Source organism: Piliocolobus tephrosceles, chromosome Y (genome assembly GCF_002776525.5).
Source record: "Piliocolobus tephrosceles isolate RC106 chromosome Y, ASM277652v3, whole genome shotgun sequence".
In the NCBI taxonomy this organism is placed as follows: Eukaryota; Metazoa; Chordata; class Mammalia; order Primates; family Cercopithecidae; genus Piliocolobus; species Piliocolobus tephrosceles.
The window spans coordinates 4,944,571-4,964,491 of NC_045456.1; the positions used below are offsets into that span (position 1 = coordinate 4,944,571).

Below are 19,921 nucleotides of genomic sequence, written 5' to 3' on the forward strand. Positions count from 1 at the left end.
AGTTCTTTGGGTTCCCAATAATTTTCAGAGTGTGAAGGGGCCATAAGACCAGTTAGAAAATCACAGCTCTAATTTGGCCTCACAGTTTTGTTCCCACCAGTCAAGTTGTATACCTATAAAGAATCAGTTGTATTTACTCTCATGCCTAGTTATAACAGATGCACTTGTTAATTTTAATATAATTAAATACCATATAAACCAATGAAATAATGTTTCTTAAAAAAAGAGTTGCTATGTATAAGAAAACAAAGTTGAATACTTTAGAAAGGCTTAATAATAAAGGAAAAGCCACTAAACTTATTGCCATCTAATCAAATGTGAGACAACTACAAAACACTGGCAAGGAATGGGTGCTAGTGGGGATAAGCATGTCCACTGAAGGATTCTGCACTGAGATTGCTTTGCAGATGTTTTGTGCATTTGCTTTACCTTAAACATGCATTATGAGTATGACGTATGTAAAAAAGACCAATCAGAACTTCAGAAGAGTGATAGGCAAAAGGACTTGACCCTACCTTTATAGCGTGTTAAATGAATACATACAGTATTTATGTTTCCAATTAAAATAAACATTTTAAGTATGTATGCATCGTTTTTTGATTCTCCATTTGAATTCTCTTTTTCAATTAACAAATTCATAGACGATCCCAAAAGGACAGGTGGAATAGGAAGGCTTTGTAATATAGAAAACAAATCGTATCTCTTGTTTCATATTCTATTCTAAATTCCTCAGTGGCAGAGATATTGTCCTCCAGTATCCAGTCTTCCCTTACTCCGCAGGAACACAATTTTCAAGTGGAGGCCTAGCTGCCCAGAACAAAGAGTATGTTTCTCTTCTGCCTTGCAGCTAATGTGGTCATGCAATTATGTCCTGGCCAATGGGATGTGACAGCTGGAACTCTATCCTGACTTTGAGGACAAGGTCACCTCGGTGTGGTAGAGCAGAGCTCCACTAGTCCTGTACTGCCCTACCTTTGTATTTATATGTGAGGTCGAAAGAAACTTCTATTTTGTTTAAGCCTCTGTAATCCTGGGTCTCTGTTACTAGCCCCTTATCCCTTAGAGAACTTTCTCCTTGCTCTCCTGAGACTCACTGTCAATTATGACGCACTGCCACTAATGTGGCAGGTGTGACAGTCACGTTCTACCTAAGAACCATAGGGTCGGGGGAAGAATCTCAGGCCTGACTGTCAGAAGACTGGAGTAATCTAGTAGCAGTTCAGCCATTTACCAGAAGGGAGATCTCGGACACACAAAATTGCCTCTCCCAGTGAGGAAACAGATACACAGAGGTGACTTCTCCATTTGTTGTATTAAATTATTATTAATAATGAACAACCACCATGAGCAGAACAGAAATAAAAAAAGATAAACTAAAAGAGATGTCAAAATTTTCTTATTTGGTAGTGAAAACTACAAACTGCATGATTATTTATGACAATGAAAAAATAAAAAGCAGCCAGGCATGGTGGAGTGCACCGGTAGTCCTAGTGACTCAGGAGGCTGAGGTGAAAGATTTGCTTGAGCGCAGGAGTTTGAGGCTGCAGTGTGCTATAATCATACCTGTGAATAGCCACTACACTCCAGCCTAGGCAACATAATGAGACCCTATCTCTAAAAATTTTTTTAAAAATAAAGAGCATCTGGTTTCCCCTGGAATCCTAATATAGCAATCCTTTTTTTTTTTTTTTTAATAGAACTTTTTTTTAAAAACCAACTTTTAGTTTTATTTTGGTATGGAAGGTACCTTAGAGGAATGTATAAATTGACACAGAAAAAGAAACTTAAAACAGATTCTGGAAAAGGAACATAAAGCAGTGGTTTAAGACTACAAAGAACCTTCTAGTACCATTCCAGTTTTTCTAGTAACTAAATTTTTACATGTACTTTTTTTATTATTTCAAAAAAACAATTTGTAAAGTCTGAAAGCACTCAAAGCCACATTACTGGTCAGTTACCCTGGCAATACTGCTTTCCATTTGGTTATAACAATGTTGATACTCTGTCAGTTATGGTATAGCAAGCACCTGGGTATAGACCTGCAACAAACATAAACCTCTCCTGCTTCAACCTTCTTTGGACAACAGCATAGGAATTGGCAGGAGCCACCTATTTACTCATCAAGAAAACCTGCTTAAAGGTTTGCCTGGCTCTAGTTTCTTCTACTGTTGTTAAAGTGTTTATCTGTTTAAGTTTTTGATCATAACAACTGCTGTAGGTCAGCTGCTCTCCAAGAAATTTCTCTTCTTCTTTTTCTTTAGAGACAGGGTCTCACTATGTTGCTCAGGTTATTCTCAAACTCCTGAGGCTCAAGCAATCTGCCTGGCTCAGACTACCAAAGTGCTGGGATTACAGGTGTGAGCCACTGCACGAGGCCCCTCTCCAAGAAATTTCTAGGCACACATTATTGATTACTGTAACATACATTTGCCCTTAGGTCATGTTATTAAAATTGTCACCAACAAGTTGACCATTTTTTAATACATGCTAAGGCAAGTGTACAGACAGCTCAAACAATGCATGCTTTTCTTTCCTTTTCCAATGCTTGCAACTACTGACTTACGGTCTCATCTACCACCTCAAGCCTCACCTTAGGCCTCCTGGTACAGCTCCTTCCCTCAAATAAAGCCAAAGCACTGGCAGTTCACAAATGCTGCTTCCTGTGCCCACTCATTCTCCAGCCTAGGTCTAATTCAGTGTGGTATCTTATACAGCCTCTTCCAGCCTGTACCATCACTGTCAGCTTACCAGTTTCTCCCTCAGTTTAGGCTTAGTTAAGTCAAGTCTAAAAATTACTTTTTGAACACAGAGTTTAAGACTTCAGAAGCCAAATCAGTATATTGTTTAAACTTATGATTATCTCTATACAGTTTAATTGTACAAAACTCTTAAATATATTTCAGAATGTCTAGTGATTATGAACACTTTTTAAACAATTATGATTATGAACAATTTTTAAAGTCCTCAGATTATGAGTACATTGATAAGCCATATTAGATAACAGTACTTTCTTAAATAATGTCAGAAACAAAATAAAAAAGAATTAAATAAACGAATATTAAATAAAAGAACTAAATTAAATAAAAGAATAGGGCAAAACTGCACATTGGCAATTAATGACTTACTTTTTCAACATACTCAAACACCAAGTACAACTTTCCCCTCCGACGAAATGCTTCCTTCAGCTCCACAATGTTTTCCTGCTTGAGAGTCCGAAGCATTTTAAGCTCTCGTAAAGTCGTTTCTTTGACTTCTTCATTTTCTAGAATGTAAACAATGGTGAAGAGAGTAAAAGGAAAACTTTCACGCTACTGTTCAAAGAATTCCAAGAACACTGAAAACACCCCAATTTCACTTTCCACTTTGAGTACTTCTGCATAAGAAGTCCAAGAATGGAATATTAAATAATATGTTTTCTTGTTGAAAGGATCAAGAATAAGAAAATCGAAGAAAGGGTTTACTTGATCAGCACAAACTTGACTTCCTGCTTATATTTTCTTATACTCCTTTTACTATGCATATATATAAAAATTTTCTTATACTTCTTTTACTATGTGTATGTATAAAAACACACTTATAGATACAACATAAGCATCCATTGTCATTTGAACTCTAACACTCCATACAAGCAAGGCAAGAGATTAAAAGGGCCATAAGGAATCAAAAGTGTCAGTGTGCAGGGGAACCTCTATTCAGCCAGCATCTGTAGTAGCTGATGTTTTTAAGGATGGCGTGAAGCTTTGGCCTAAAAGAGCATTTTATTCCTTAGGCTGCATGAGTCACCTCAGGGAGCAGAGGTCATGTGCCAAGCATCCACAATGCAAGTCACAGCCAAGTTGCAGGGAATTCTGAGAGTGTCTAACCTTCTCTCTGAACAGCAGCTGCTGTAGGTTCCTGCTGTCCTCCCTGTGGCATGTCCATCTGTCCATCCCAGATGGTGTAGCTGTTCTGGGATGGAGAACTTATGCTGAACCAATAGACCCTCTTCCATACCATCAACTTCATTCATGATAACCTCCACGGTTATGGAGGAAGGACAGAAGTCATATTAACTCTAATGGATTAATTGGCAGGGGAGTGATGAAAATAATATTTCTATTTAAATGAGTTTGTATTATACCTTTAGATTTACCCGGGAAATCTTAACTACCATGTTTTTGCATATATGTACCAGGATACAGGTTCATAATCCTTCATCTACAAGTCCAAAATCCAAAACACAGTCTAAAAACTGAACGTTTTTTCTAAGTTTGGGGCAAATTCACTGAGGGCTAACACATGAAATGACATGAGACTATTTACAGTCTTTGTTAATCCAATCTAATATGAACATTCATATATTGTGCTATAGAAATATTACTTGATTACTGGGTACTATGCATTATAACATGCCACACGTCCATTCTAAAATCCAAAAATTATGAAGTCTAAAACACATGCAGCCACAAGCTTTTGGGTAAGGGCCAGAATCCTAGCTTGAGAGCTGTGTGACCCTCAGGATCAGACATGTCTTTGAGTGTGAGAAGGAAGAAAATGGAGTGCGGAGATAGGGGCACAGAAGCCTAAAAAATACGCCCTCTAGAAGAAAGGCTCTCTAAGCAAGGCACGCAGGAGGAAAAAGGCTGAATGGATTCCAAAGGGAGAGGGAAGATTCTAAATGCAGAGCCAGGAGTGTTTCCTCAGATTATTTTCTATCCCAGCCCCCTTTCCCAACCCTCCACTCAAACTGAGTTTAAAGAAAAGGAAATGACATAATAAAAGCAAGGGCTTTGTAGCACCCGAGTATCCATAACAAACTGGGAGCACAGAGTCAACACTCCCTTGTGAACTGGTTACCTAAGTGAAGTATTCTACTTTAGCCAGAAAGCTGTTGGAGAACACTGGAACACAGATTAGGACCAAGAGACATACTGCCTATGAGAAGACAAGAACCAGCAGTAGGAAAGGCCAACTGTGCATAAGCAGTGAATTACCTGGCTCACACCAAGACGGTCAATAGGGAACTGGGTACTTACAGGGAAAAGAGCGTGACAGTGGATGCCACCTGGCAGTGGGGGAATGTCTAAGATGCAATTGGGGACATCCCAAAGTAACTTAGAGGATTGGGAGAGGACAAAGGTCCAGGTGTTCTGCAAATTGGGCTGCGCCAGAGCAGTGGTGTTCTGTGACTGTTAGAATGCTAAGGTAGCTGCAGCTGCTGAAGCCCAGGACTACCAGCAGTTTCCTAAAGAAGCAAGACCAGGAACATGCTTCTCTGATATCCCCTCTGAGTTATTCAAGGTTGGGGTAATCAAACTAAAATCCATCTATCTCTAAGAAACAGAATAACACACAGATCTCAAATAAGAAACAAATGATCTAACGAGGGACTAATTTAACAAGATACAAGTCTACTGATTACTCATGACCTGGTGTGTGCCTGTCTTTTCATCCCCATCTCATGTCCCTCTCCCTCACCTCCATCTTTCACTTCCCAAAACAGCCCCAAACTTCATTTTTCCACCTTAATGGCCTTCAGACTTGCTCCTTCTGCTGACAATGCTCAGTCTACTACATAGACTCTTGACAGGGCTTGCTCCTTCAGGTTTTAGTTTAAATGTCACTCCTCCAGAGCCTTTCAGACCATGAAAGCAAGTAGGCCCCCATCCCCATTATTCCTTATCACAGTTCTGGACTTTTCTTTCACAGAACTTCTCACCATTTTTCTTGATACATTTGTATGCTTAGTGGTATACAATCTATGCAACCACCCCTGCTAAATCAAGAGCTCAAGGAGGACAGGACTCAATTCTTCTGTTCAACAATATACACCAGGACTGTACCTGACACAAGGAGAGGTGATCAATACATTCTTCCTACACGAATGCTTCACCTGTGGCCGTAAGGAAATCTCTGCTCATACATGCCTAACTCTTCCTCACTTCAGTCACAGCAACTGGGAGGGCAAACAATAGGCACTTTGCCTCCCAGTTTTCTTACAGCACTGTCAATTTCCTCAAGCACCGCTTATCAGGCAGTATGATAAACTGAATTTCTTTTCTCCCTATTCACCTCTGTCCCTAGGTGTCTTCTACAGTATGTGATTAGAAACAATGGAGGACACAGAACACTGACAGTGCTCAGGGTCAAGAACACACACATATACATGCACACGAATACCTAAATAGAAAGAAAATCATTAAGAGCATCCATAAGCTATGATGCTTGGTGAATTCTTGGTACTGGAAATGCAAATGAAAAAACATCGTACTATTATTTGTTACCAACTTGTGGCAGTTTCACTTTGTTAATGGATAAACCCTCTTCAGAATGGCCGCATCAGAATGGTTTTAGTAGAAGGAACAGTGGACTAGGACTAGGGAGACCTAGATTCTGGACTCAGCCTTTTAATCAACCAACAGTACACCATGCAACTTTAGGCAAGCCACTTAAGTTTTCATCAGTAAAAGAAACAAATAAATGCCTCCATCTCCCAAAAATCCTATTGCCTTTTTCAAATCTAATAATCTATTATTTCTTTTCATTAAAATTTTATTGATTATGAGCCTAAACCTCATGGAACTTTGCTGCTTTGTTATACATACATTATTCGAATCTGTATTGACTCCACTTAACAATGGTTAGAGAAGATAAATGAATCATCAAAAAGCAGCACACAAAATTACCTAGAATGTAGCGCCCAAACAATCTCATTTGAGCAGCTGTTTTTAGGAAATGAAGGCTTTTCTACTTTATGCCAGTCATAGTATTAAAAGTTGAGGTAAACACTTGAGCACTAAGATTGCAATGAATGGGAACAGGCAGGAAGTGGAGTTAATTCCCTAAATTCAAGCAAAATGGGCGCTCTTCATTATTACTGGGTACATCCTATAATTTTGTTTTTCTAAGTACTTTGAAGGTTCCTGGCCTGCCCTGCACTTTATGATGAAAATTGTCAACTAAATTATCAGATGAAGAGGGGAAAAGGAAGGCACATTCGAATTACACAGGTTTCTCTTCTCGGAGGTACACAAAGTAGGAAAGCATTTTCCAAGGCATTAAAAAATGCCTTACAAAAGCATTCGGTAAGGCATTTTCAAAGGATAGTAGCACAGCCCACTGAAATGAGCACAAAAATCACTGCCATCTAGTTGAAATAATCCCCATGGATTCTTTGTCTAGGCTAGGATTCTTTATCAAGGTTGGGCTCCAGTTTACAAATGAAGAAACCAAGTCTAGAAAGGATAACTTTCTCAGGGTGTATGAGCTGAGGGTCACATTCTACCTCATAGGAACAAAGGTGGCATAGTATACAATACAGTGAGTTTTGGAAAGTGAGTCGCAGTACCCAGGATCAGGTATAACTATGCTACCGTTTAGCTGAACGGCAAGGCGGCATTGTATGGGTGGAAGAAAAACTCAACGAAGATCCTGGGTCATCATTTTAGTTGCAATTATTCACACACACGCTATGCAACTTTGGGCCTGAGGTCCATCATCTGTACACTGGGGCTGAGTTATACTGGATTATTCAGAAGGACTCTTCCCGAGTCCATACTTCTATGTGATAACTGCTTATGTGCATGCTGACCCACCTTGTCATCAGTTACCACTGAGGGGGTTTAGCTGAATGCAGGATCAACTCTGACAAAGTTATGTGCAGATATATAGAAACCCCACTGAGCGAGGACAAAATGGCAGGGTGTAAAAAGGATGTTAAGTAAAAACAACCCCCAAACTGTCCTACTTCTAAACTTACCAGTAAGGCAAGTTAACACACCTAAAAATCAAGAGCGATTTACTAAAGTAAAAGAGAACAATTCTTAAGAAGAAAGATCACAGGAGCAAAGGAGATTCAAAGACAACTGATGAAAAGAGAAAAACCTAAAGATGAGCAGAAACTCTATTGTAACTCTATTTTTAAAGAACTGTGGGCTTAGAAAGGAAATCCAGGAATAGCTGTAACCTACTTCGTGAAATCACAAACCTGACATTTTTGTATAGCTGAAGAGCCCCCCACCACAAATGGACCTTTAAACAGATAAACTGATAAAGCAAAATCAACCCACCCTTGATCAAAACCACGGGGGTGCCATATTTGAGTCTGGTTGCTCTTATTGAAGAAAGGACATCAATAGACAGACAATGTGCCTGAGGGAGTTTGAATGCTAGTGCTACTGTTACATACACCAAGAAAGATGAGGACCCTCCAATCTTTAGAAATGAAGAACAGGCAAAAGCACAGTAGAAATTTATGAAATCACAGAAGATGCAAAATGATCACCAAATCCTAGAAGAATCCCTGAAGTTTGAAGGAGGTCCATGTTGAAAATGAAAAGGAAGTGTGGTAAAATCATGACTAGCCAGAATGCTCAAGCTCAGTTAATAAAATTCTTTGTTTAGTCAAGGGTTGGACTTTTTGTTTCAAGGCCTCTTTCACACAGAAATCAGGCTCCTGAATTTAAGGACTACAGATTACGAACTCTGGTTTTGTACCATTATATAAAATAAGAGACCAGAGTACTCCTGATCCAGAGATCAGTATAGAGCTTTCCAGTGTCTGGGTAAACAGAAGAATAAAATAAATTAGAAGACAGAACAGATGATCAATTAAATGTTTTCTAACAATTAAGAAGAATATGTCCATTCCAAGAGGAAGATAGTTCTCTATAGAAAACATTAAGCAGCAGAATATGAAATCAAGTCATTTTATTTCATATAAAAGCAGAGACGCAACCTAAGTTTCATCTTAAATGTAGACTACTGTATAGCTCCCTGGAGTCAGCCTCCTTGCCATGCACAGAGGCCCACTGACAAGTAGAGAGGCTCTCCCCTCACTCCATCACCTTACATTTAAGGAAAGATGGAAAAGTCTAAAGAAGCAAAAAGAAGGTCCAAATGTATGTCAAAAACAAATTCTAGACAATAGGTTTTCCTAAAGTAAAGGTTGGACAGACAACGTTTTGAATTCTTGCTCATCCAAAGCTATATAATCTAAATCAGCGCTCTTGGGTTATTTAATAAATTGAGGACAGCAGACACTTGTACTTGTGTATGTATGAGAATGACAATCCAATAGTGATACATTATCATCTGAACATCAAACCTCATTGTAGAAGATGGGAGTCATAGGAAGGGTAGAAGAATTGGGCTAAATTTGTAATTTATACATAGTCTGAAAAGTGCCTTTTAACTACATAATCTCTAGTATCTTTATCGTCTACAGTCATTTTTTTCCCTTCTCAGAAAATCCAAATAATGAGCAGAACTATTACAATGAACAGAACTAATACAATGGAGACTTCTGGTTGGTCAGGTGTTTATTAGATAAAATTTCTCTGCAGGAACTTAATAGCCAAACTTATAATACCATCATTTAGGGTATCTTAAAGAACTCATTATCAGAGACTCCAAATTTATGAAGTGTCAACAAGCAGAAGTCATCAAAACAAGAAAAAATTAACTGATGAAGTAAGCTCAGACAAAAATTTTTTGTTACTCAAACATTCTTCCCTTTTAACAGGAGTCTATATCCCCAAGTCAGGGTGTCAAAGTCTTTCAGAGAGAATCACAGGCAAAGACACTGATAAATTATCGGATAGAATTGTATCTGCTAACAACTAGAGAATAAAAACCTCAAAAAGCCAAGGCTTGGTGGCTCATGCCTGTAATCCCAGCATTTTGGGAGACTGAGGCAGGAGGATCTCTTGATCCCAGGAGTTCGAGATCAGCCTGAGAAACACAGCGAGACATCGCCCCTACAAAAAATGAAAAAATTAGCTGGGAGTGGTAGTGTGCACCTGTAGTTCCAACTACTTTGGGAGGCTGAGGCAGGAAGATTGCTTGAGCCCAGGAGTTCGAGGCCAGCCTGAGAAACATAGCGAGCCCTCGCCTCTACAAAAAATGAAAAAATTAGCTGGGAGTGGTAGTGTGTACCTGTAGTCCCAGCTACTTCGGGAGGCTGAGGCAGGAAGATTGCTTGAGCCCAGGAGTTCAAGGCTGTACTGAGCCATGACGATGCTACTGCACTCTACCCTGGGATATGGAGCAAGACCCTGTCTCTCCCCCGCCCCGCCCTACACACACAGCCTGAAAAAGAAGAAGACACATAGCTAGGAATAAAAAAAGAAGAGAAAACTGACAAAGCTTTTTATATATTTCTTAATCACCCTGTTTACTATAAGCTATCCATTGGCCTAGCCTACAATTTTACTTTAAAAACTGTTCCTCCTCCTAAAAAGGTTAACACTTGATTCTTTCTTGAAATAGCATATTAGTTGCTACTATAACCTAACTTGTGTTAACTATAAACTTATTTTCATAATTTTAGTTTCATTTTACCCACTTAAAGTCCCAAAATAAACTTTTATTTACTATGAAATTTTGATTCCCATTTTAAATAGTGATCTATCATCCTGGGATAATAAAGACTTCTTGAACTAAATAGTAGTCTAACAAAATATAGTTTCACAAACATTTTACACAAATTTGTGAATACATATGAATTTAACAAGAAAGTAGGACATTAGCATAATCTTTTAAAGCTATCAGAAGTTAACATATATTCTCACAAAATATTCCGTGATATTAGTGAGAGAATACATGGTCCCCGACTTACAATGGTTTGACTCCTATTTTTTGACTTTACAATAGCATGAAAGCCATATGCATTCAGGAGAAACCATACTTAGAATACCCATAAAATCATTCTGGTTTTCACTTTTACTACAGTATTCAATAAATTACATGAGATATTCAACACCTTATTATAAAATAAGCCTTGTTATATGATTTTGCCTAACTATAGGCTAATGTAAGTGTTCTGAGTACGTTTAAAGGAGGCTAGGCTAAAGCTATGATGTGTGGTAAGTTGAGTGCAGTAAAGGCTTTTTTTTGGAGACAGAGTCTCACTCTGTTGCCTAGGCTGGAGTGCAGTGGCATGATCACGGCTCACTGCAGCCTCAACCTTCTGGGCTCAAGCAAGCCTCCTACATCAGCCTACTGAGTGGCTAGGACTACAGGCATGCACCACAATGTCTGGCTAATTTTTAAAAAAATTTTTTGTAGAGACAGGGTCTCGCCATGTTGCTGAGCCTGGTCTCAAACTCCTGGGCTCAAGCGATCCTCCTGCCTCGGCTTCCCAAAGTGCTGGGATTACAAGTGTGAGCCAGAATGCCCAGCCAAAGCATTTTGTACGTAACAATTTTTTCCACTTATGATGGGTTACTGGGATGTGGCCTCATCACAAGTCAAGGAGCATCTGCACTGGATTACCTTGAACATGGCTCAGACCAAGTGCAGATCCTAACTCAGTTCACAATATTTTTACAGGATTATTTCATTATCTTCACTAAGACTTTTAAACATTAGATCTAGATAATCACTGCCATAATATCAGATGAATATTTCAAGAATAACTAATAAAGGGGATTAATGAGAGCTACATGACAATGAGGGCAATATTATCATGACACTCTGTTTTTTATTATAATTGGCTAAAATTTAAGATAATAAACTGATTGAGAATTAAATGGTTTACACAGGGGTTGAATAGACATCCTTACCTGAATGAGACTATCTATATACACTTCACACTCCAAAAGAGTTGTTCACCAAACATGTACCCTTTCTTTCCATTAAGCAAGACACTACTCCAGTCAGAGGAAAAGGGTAAAGACAGAAAAAAGAGAGTACTAGTACCTCCCTGGGAGAAATGTAAACAGTAGGTAAGTGGGTCAGACTGGAATGAAAAAGTTTATGAATAATTGGATATGTCTTTGGGTTCTAGCACAGACATGTTTTGGAAATATCCCTCTAGAAGTATGTATAGGTGGTACGTAGGTGTCATTGACAAGGTGGGGTGGGTGATAAGACTGCATGCCTCTGAGGGATGGTGAGTGATAATGGTCTAGCAGAGATGAGGGCAGAGCAGATTAATGTTTTGTTGGTTCAATAAAATAAGGGCAGATCAAATGTTTTCCATGTCTAGACTATTCATGCATTCCTGATACCATGTTTAGAAACAGTTTCTCTCACCTCAAAATGATCCAAGTTCCATGTCTCCATTCAGGCAATAACTGTTCTCTACTGTGTTTTATTGTTATTTATTTGCAGGTCTTAATTCTCCTAATAGGTCATATGCTTCTTGAAAGTATCCACACCTCAACTCTTACAGCACTTCACTCAGTGCTCAATGAATTTCAATGGATACACTAGATTTCTACTCTAAAGCTATCATAACACAGGTAAAAATATATAATTGAAGCTAAGAATTGGTATGCACAAGATAGAGATTATAAAGAACATGGTATTCACTTAAAAAGAAAGTAATGGGGCTGGACAAGGTGGCTCATGCCTGTAATCCCAGCACTTTGGGAGGTCAAGGCGGGCGGATCACTTTGAGCTCAGCAGTTGGGAGACCGGCCTGGGCAACATGGTGAAACCCTGTCTCTACAAATAAAATACAAAAAAATTAGCTGGGTGTGGTGGCGTACACCTGTAATCCCAGCTACTCAGGAGGTTGTGGCTGTACAGTCACTTGAGCCTGGGGAGTAGAGGTTGCAGTGAGCCGAGATCGTGCCACTGCACTCCAGCCTGAGTGACAGTGTAAGACCCTGTCTCAGAAACAGAAAAAGATGGCACACATGGCCTAGATTGTACTTTTTACAAAATCTGATGACAGTTATTATTTTTGGTGGTAACTGATGCTTGCCAATATGCCCTGAAAGATGAATGCACAGCCAGAAGCCTTTACATGCATGCGAAGGTTGTGCTCTGATCTACTGTTGCAACCACTCTTTTTAGGAAATCACCATTTGTCTCTCAGCCACCTGTTGACCCAAAGTCACTGCTCAAAGAGCTCATTTCCAACGGTATCACAGTGGGATGGCCTGGGGCTACTGCTCCCTGCTAGACCACAAATATCCCATTTGAAGCAAGATTTTTTTTGTCTCCCCAGAACAAGCAAAAAGTTCTTTTTTACCTTCCCCTTTTTACCTTCCCTTTATGCCTGCCCATACAATGACTGCTAAAGTTCCCAGCTGATATGCATGTGTTTCATATAACTAGCACATCAGAGATGGATTACATCAAATATTACTGCATCTATCCTGGAGCAAGTCCCTTTTTGTTATTTAATGTTTGCTAAGTCTCTGAGGTGAGGGTGATGAAACTTCATAAATATAGAGGCTGGTGTCTTACATCACTTAGGGGATGTGTGCTGATGAAGGTAAGTTATGACTGCTATTTCCATACTTCTGATTAGATATCAAGATTGATGCTGTGTTGATACTTCTTACATCTAGACCATAGTTTTTCAAATAGCAGGCTCTGACTTATTAGTGGTCAAGTCAATCTATTTGATGTCACAATAGGCATTTATATGAACAGGAGAGAACAGAAAGTAGAGAGCTTCACATTCATATAATAAAGAAGTTCGTGACATTTTTGCTTCATTTACATATAGTGTTACATATGTGTGCGGACACTGGGTTAGGATATGAAATACATTTCCAGTGTGGGTCTCAGTCCAAAAAGTCTGAAAAAAAATGTTGTCCAGAGCACCTTAAAGGCCACACCTATTTTTGTCAAGAGTTTCTCTATTTGGCTATCTTTGGATGGCCAACAGTCTAGAGTTTACAACTAATGAAATACTGAAATGCATTATTTTAAACTTTCTTGCCCAGCATGGGGTAATTTTACAACTCTGTCTGAAATGGTCTGGTTATGATGAAGGCCCCTAAACATAGTATTTCTTCTTAAAAAGCTTTTATTCTCCCAATGCATTATTCTAAATATAAAATCAATCCCTCAATATATCCTTGTATTTCTAATTCTGACTAGGAACTGGAGATCACAGTAACCAATACTGAAATCTTTCACATAGTACTTGCTATTTGTGTGGACCCACAGAAGTATTGACTTGAAGCCAGTTTTTAAATTTTAATAATATTTAGAAACAGCATAAACAACATTTCTTCTAACCAGCCTTTGGAGCAAGATTTCCAAAGCTGACTGCAACCTTAAAATAAAAAGATGAATTTTCTAATATCATGAGATTTGAAAAGATACACATAAAACGAACTAAATGTTTGAAAGTAAAGCATAAGAAATAAGCTATATTCACTTTGAGACTGTGACTTCAAAATATCAGGAATAGACAGTGTCTGACCAGCTAGATCCCACTTCTTCCACACTCTATTTATAAAAACTTTATACAGAAGGAAAAATACATATATACAGATATATATACATATATATATATATCTACCTTCACTGTCCTTGAATTTCTTGATTGCCACAATTTCATGTGTTTCCTGCAAGGGAAAAGAAAGCAGAAGGAAAGTCATTCTCCAGTGTTTTTCCGACTGGGGATTCCAATTGCCTGGGGGTATATTCTGGGACAGAGTAGCAAGAAGCCAGAGTGTCAAAAATATATCATCTTCCTCTCCCCCGCCACCCCTCATTTCTTGGTTCCAAAATTCTCTTTCTTATCACCCCACAAACATTGTCAAGGAAGGAAAGGAAGAAAGGGAGAGGGTGTGGAGCAAAGAGCAGATACGGTGACGGAATATGCTTAACTCATAAATCATTAGTGTCAATGTCTTAAGGATACTCAAAAGTGCCAGGATGAGTGGCAGACTCTCATCTGTACTGCCCTCTGAAGTCAGAGACACATTTTAATTGGCCTTTTAAGACCAAGAAAGGGCCTCTCCAATACACAGTAGTTGCTGGTAGCAGAATGCTAACAAGCATATCTAATTTTCCCCTGCTCGTCCCTATTGATGGTCATTGCAAATCCATAGTGAGATAAACATTCTATCACCAAATACCAATCATCACCTTCGTCCTGCCCTTATTTATCTCTTCTGAACAGAAGAGCTAACAGAATTCTGCCTTAAAAGAAAATATGAAAATTTTTGTTGTTGTTTTTGGTTGGGAGGAAAGAAAATAAGGGCTGGAAAGGAAATGGAAATGCTAAGAACTAAGTACCACTAAACTAAATAACTTGTATCCAATTCTGGTATATAAAAGCAATAAAAAAGCTTTTGGCAAAATAATTAATACAAATTCTTCAAAGCCAACATGTCATATGAAAGCCTTCTGAATGACTCAGGCCTGTTCTTTTTTGCCCTAAGTGGGGACACTTTCAGATCAAATCTTTTAATATTTAATAAAACGTCCCTGCATCAAAACAAAGACTTTAAAATTAAACACAATACCAGGCAAGTGCTATAAATTATGGAGGAAAAAGACACTTAAAGGTACTGTGTTTTTGTTTTTAATGAAGGAATAGGATTGTAGGGTACAGACAACTTACTTGTACATATAGGGTACAATTTATTTGTACATTAATGGATCTTCTGACTTACAGAAACTCTTTCTTCCAGGTATTTTATTATTGGGAAGGAAAAACTGCCAATTTTAAGTAATGCAGGAGATTATCAGCTAGAATATTATCCCACGTAGTACAAAGGTGACTCTTTTATATGCTACCCTCCCATAATACATTGCTATCACGTTCTTACCCAGCTCCTTTTCTAATGGCTCTAGCTAGCAATCTACCTACAGCATAACTGAAAGACCAGACCCTATCAGGAACCTCCTCTTGCTTTTCTCACAGCACAAAGGTGTAGCTTCCAGGAATAGAGAAAAACTGCACATATCTCAAATGAATACTGTTCCAGGTAGTGTTCCATCTTATATTCCACTCTAACTGAAAGACTCCCACATACATTTCTTTCATTGCGTCCTAAGCATTAAACTTTGTCTGATTTTATAAAAGATTTTTCTCAGTTCAAAACTGTCCACTGATATGACTACAAATTTAAATTTGTAACTGGCACATTTATACCACCTTAAATAAATTCATTAGTTATTTTTCTCTGGCATCTTATAAATACAATTTACTGTATAAAGTGACGGCTAATGGGGGTCAAATAAAATGTTTATTCTTTTATTTATCCTTTCAAGAATACCATGAAAATCCTCTCTCCTCAAAAGTCACTCTCTCCGCCTCCCCCGATATGGTTTATGTATTTACTTAAAGAATGAAGTCGAACAGATGAAGTTTTCTGCATTAAACCAATTCAGTGTTTAGTGAAAAACACATGCAATTAAGAGAAGATGCTGGAAAGAATTTAACATTTCACATGTATTCAAACTGCTTATAAAAATAATATAAACTCATTACTGAAAATACAAAAAGAATATAAAGGGTACAAAAAGGATATAGAGAAGACATTTACAAAATTAACTCTTGCTAATATTTTGGTATATTTTCTTCCAGTAAATTTTTCTCAAATGGTAGTAGTAATACTGGATATCTTATTGTATGTTGTTTTTATTTCACTTGATCTTATATAAGCGACATTTCAAGCTGTTATTTTTAAAACCACTATTTTTTCATGGATGGCTATTTAATAAGTCTATTAATGAACATACTTCAACATCTGTATCTGTATTTCCACAGAGTAAATTCTGTAAGTGATATAATTGGTTCAAAGGGTATGAATGTTAAAGGCTCCCAATATATACTGACAAACTGACATCCAAAAAAAACGTCATGTCACAGTTCCCTTCAGCAGTGTATGAGAATATTCACTCTACACCCATTGCCAAAACAAAATAAAATCATTAAAAAAAAACTTCTCTGGCATTCAATGAGATTGGAGAAGTTTTCTTCTAATAAGTGAAATCCGGTCCACCAGGGTTAATATTTTCTTGCTGATTCATGGATGATAACTTACTGCCAAATTCTGTTACAAATCTTTTCCCCAGGTTGTTGTGATCGCTAGAGTTTTGTTGTTGTTGAATATAAATTATTACATAGTCAAGTTTACTGATACAGGCCTTTGTAATTATGTCCATTATTTTTGTGCTCAAAGTCCTTACTTAGCCTGAGCATGGTTAATATTCATCTGCATTTATGTATCTTGATATTTTAATTATTTCTTTCCTTAAATCTTTATTCACTTGTAATTTATTTTAATATATGACATGGTGAGGGAATCCAGATTTAATATAATTTCTAAACACTAAACCAATTTTCTCAATACCCTTTACCAGATATTTTTAGTTGTTACATCTTAGCATCCTTACATATAGATACTAGATGTGCTTTCAGAGCTTTCTAGTGGACTCTAGCCTAGTCTAGTATAGGCTACTGATCTGTTCTTACGCCAGAACCAGTGTTTAAAGTATTGTGACCTTGAACTGTTTTAAATTAATCTGAGGTTACTGACACTGATTCTTCTTATACCATTTTGTTAAATGTATTTATTTTTGAGAGCAGGGTTTGACTGTTGAATTTAATTTGTAATTATAGATACATGAGCTATAATATTTTATTTTTTTTACATATTCAGTTTGCTTCACTGTTTACCTTTTTGTCCTTTTCTTGTATGGTTTATACATATTTGAGTGCTTGATTTGCATTCATGTTTTGCTCAGCCAGAGTACATCTTTGAAAGGTTTTCTGACAAAGTGTCTTATTTTCTAAGTCTTTGCATTTTTGAACATCTTCACATATACATGGCAACTTGATAGGCAAGGAATTCTTGGGAAGGCAACCTTTTATTCTTCAGAGTCACTGGAAGCTTAAGTGCACCATAAAGCCCTGGAAAATGCCATTCACATCACAGACACCAGAGTCTATATGCTTATTAAAGCAACTTAATGCAGGTAGGAATAAAGCGTCTTCTTGTAACAAAATCTATATACTAAGATATTTTTCCAAGAAGAAGGAAATTAAGAGTCTAAAAAGAAGGGCTGCCATTTTCTAACATAAAGAAATTATAATACTGTCACATAAGGTATCAAATGGGGAACAATGACCTGATAGTCTCTGGTATTTGTAGCAGAAAAGTAGTATGAGGCCTATTTGGATTTTGTTCCAATATAGATCACTTCTTTTTTCTCCCTAAATACTGTTAGAACTTTTCCTTTTACTTGAAATAAAAATTTTAAATTATTCGGAATATATCTAGAGGAGTGTGTGTGTGTGTATGTGTATTTTTTGAATCAATAATACCTGGAAATCAATGAAATTAGAAAAGTCTCCTTATAGCAACCTTATATGTTGTTTCTACTCCTATTTTTCTATTATTTTCCACCACAAATCTTACAACTTTTAGGTTGGATCTTTCATAATTGTTTAGTATGTTTTGTACTAAGTTTTTGTACTTAGTATGCAATGTTTATGATTGCATCATTAGCACCTAGAATAGCAGGCACATAGTGGGTGTTCGATAAATATTTAGTAAATCAACATTAATGAGTTCAAAAGTGCTACACAATTTTGTTTTATCCATTTAAGGCTTCTTTCACTTGTCCTTATCTCAGCCAACTTCCGCATTTTTTGCCTTGTTTAGCTTATTCACTCTCTGTAGAGGTCTTATCTTCCTAGCTTTCTTTTGGAAGACTAAGCAGATGTCTTAACTTTATTGGTTTGTTAGAAAAAGTCATTTTCAGAACCATGTGTTGCTTCTAAATCTTCACAGCAATGTTTTATCTTCCCCTATCTTTTCATAGTGTTTTCTCTGCTCCACCCTTTAAAACTCATCCTTACTAAGATGGAAAGAGATCCACCAGGACTGGCATTTGGCCTCAACTTGAACTTCAAATATGAACTGATGCACCCCGAGCCCGATTTTAGAACCTGGCTAGCTAGCACATATCCTTCCCATTGGGGTTGGCTGGTCTAAGGTTAAACTGCCTGGGCAGGGTTCTCTGAATAAGAAGAGCACATGCCATTAGCTGTTTACCTCATGGCATTCTGGAGACCACATTTCTAAGCACAGCCCGTTCTCTTCCCTCTACCTTCACCACACTTTGCCACGGGGGACTCCGAATCCTAGGATAGTACATGCCTTTTCCAATCCTTCTTTGCTTCTTCCCTTACTATATTTAGGACATTTTGGTCTCTGCAAAGACCTGGAAATGCAGATGCTAATGCACGCTAGTAGGGGGCTGAGAACTCTAGCTCCAGCGGTGTCAGATTATGGTTAACCTCAGTGAGATGGTTGCTTATTTTTCAGTTCCTGTGAGCATGGGTCCAAGGCATTTCCTACTCCCTTTGGATATCTGGCCTGATTTGGGTTCACAAAGTAGGATAAACAGCATGATGTTCAAGACTATGCTTTCAACCCAGTACTGCTAACAAAATTAATTCTCCCTGGACTTTGCTAGCAATCTTCGATGGTTAGTTTATTAATTTGCAGAACTTCATGGGTATTTAACATCTTCATGGGTATTTAATGGAGAGGTAGGAAGTAACACGCCAAGCTTTATTACTTATTCTACCACCACCCTGAGATGCTATATATAATAAAGGTGTAGACAAAGAGAAAAACATACAAAAAATAATTCTGAAAAACTTGTTTTGAATTTAATTTATTCATAAAAGCATACCATTGCCCCCACAACGTCTGCAACAGAATGTCACCAGCTGTAGTTAGCAAGATAGGCATAGTTTGCTACTTGTTTCAGTGTCTTTATTTAAAATATGAGGTATTTAAAAGCTGACATCTTAAGCAATAAACTAAGAATGTTATCAAATATATCAGTAATCTATGAATGATAATTCCATGCCTCACCCTTAATTCTACCTTAAAATTGGAATTGTATTATGTACTTTGGAACACAAACAGAAAGACTAGGTAACTTTAGATAAAGGTTCCTGAATTGTACTACTGTCTCCATGAGTAAACAAACTATATCAAGGCATTTCACATTTCGCAGAATAAATTTCCCCACCTGGAAAAAAAAATCAGAAAGAGAATAAAAAATAAATGTTATGAGTACTAACAAATACAAATATCTGGAGAGCCTATAGTTCCTTCAATATTTTCAAGATCTCTACCCCATAAAAATCAAGCCTCAATCACTAGAGAATCATACTAGACAGAGAGACTTATAACCATCAACTCACTTGCGTTGCTGA

At 37.6% G+C, this 19,921-nt stretch overlaps 1 protein-coding gene across 1 annotated transcript in view; it reads right to left on the minus strand.

Moving 5' to 3' along the window:
* CDKL5 (cyclin dependent kinase like 5) overlaps nt 1–19,921 on the minus strand; it is a 228,186-nt gene that overhangs the window by 75,971 nt on the left and 132,294 nt on the right. The window contains exons 4-5 of the mRNA XM_023199004.1: nt 14,249–14,294; nt 3,126–3,262 (exon numbers count right to left, since the gene is read on the minus strand). Of these exons, the coding sequence (XP_023054772.1) occupies nt 3,126–3,262; nt 14,249–14,294 (183 nt within the window). The remainder of the gene's footprint in view (nt 1–3,125; nt 3,263–14,248; nt 14,295–19,921) is intronic.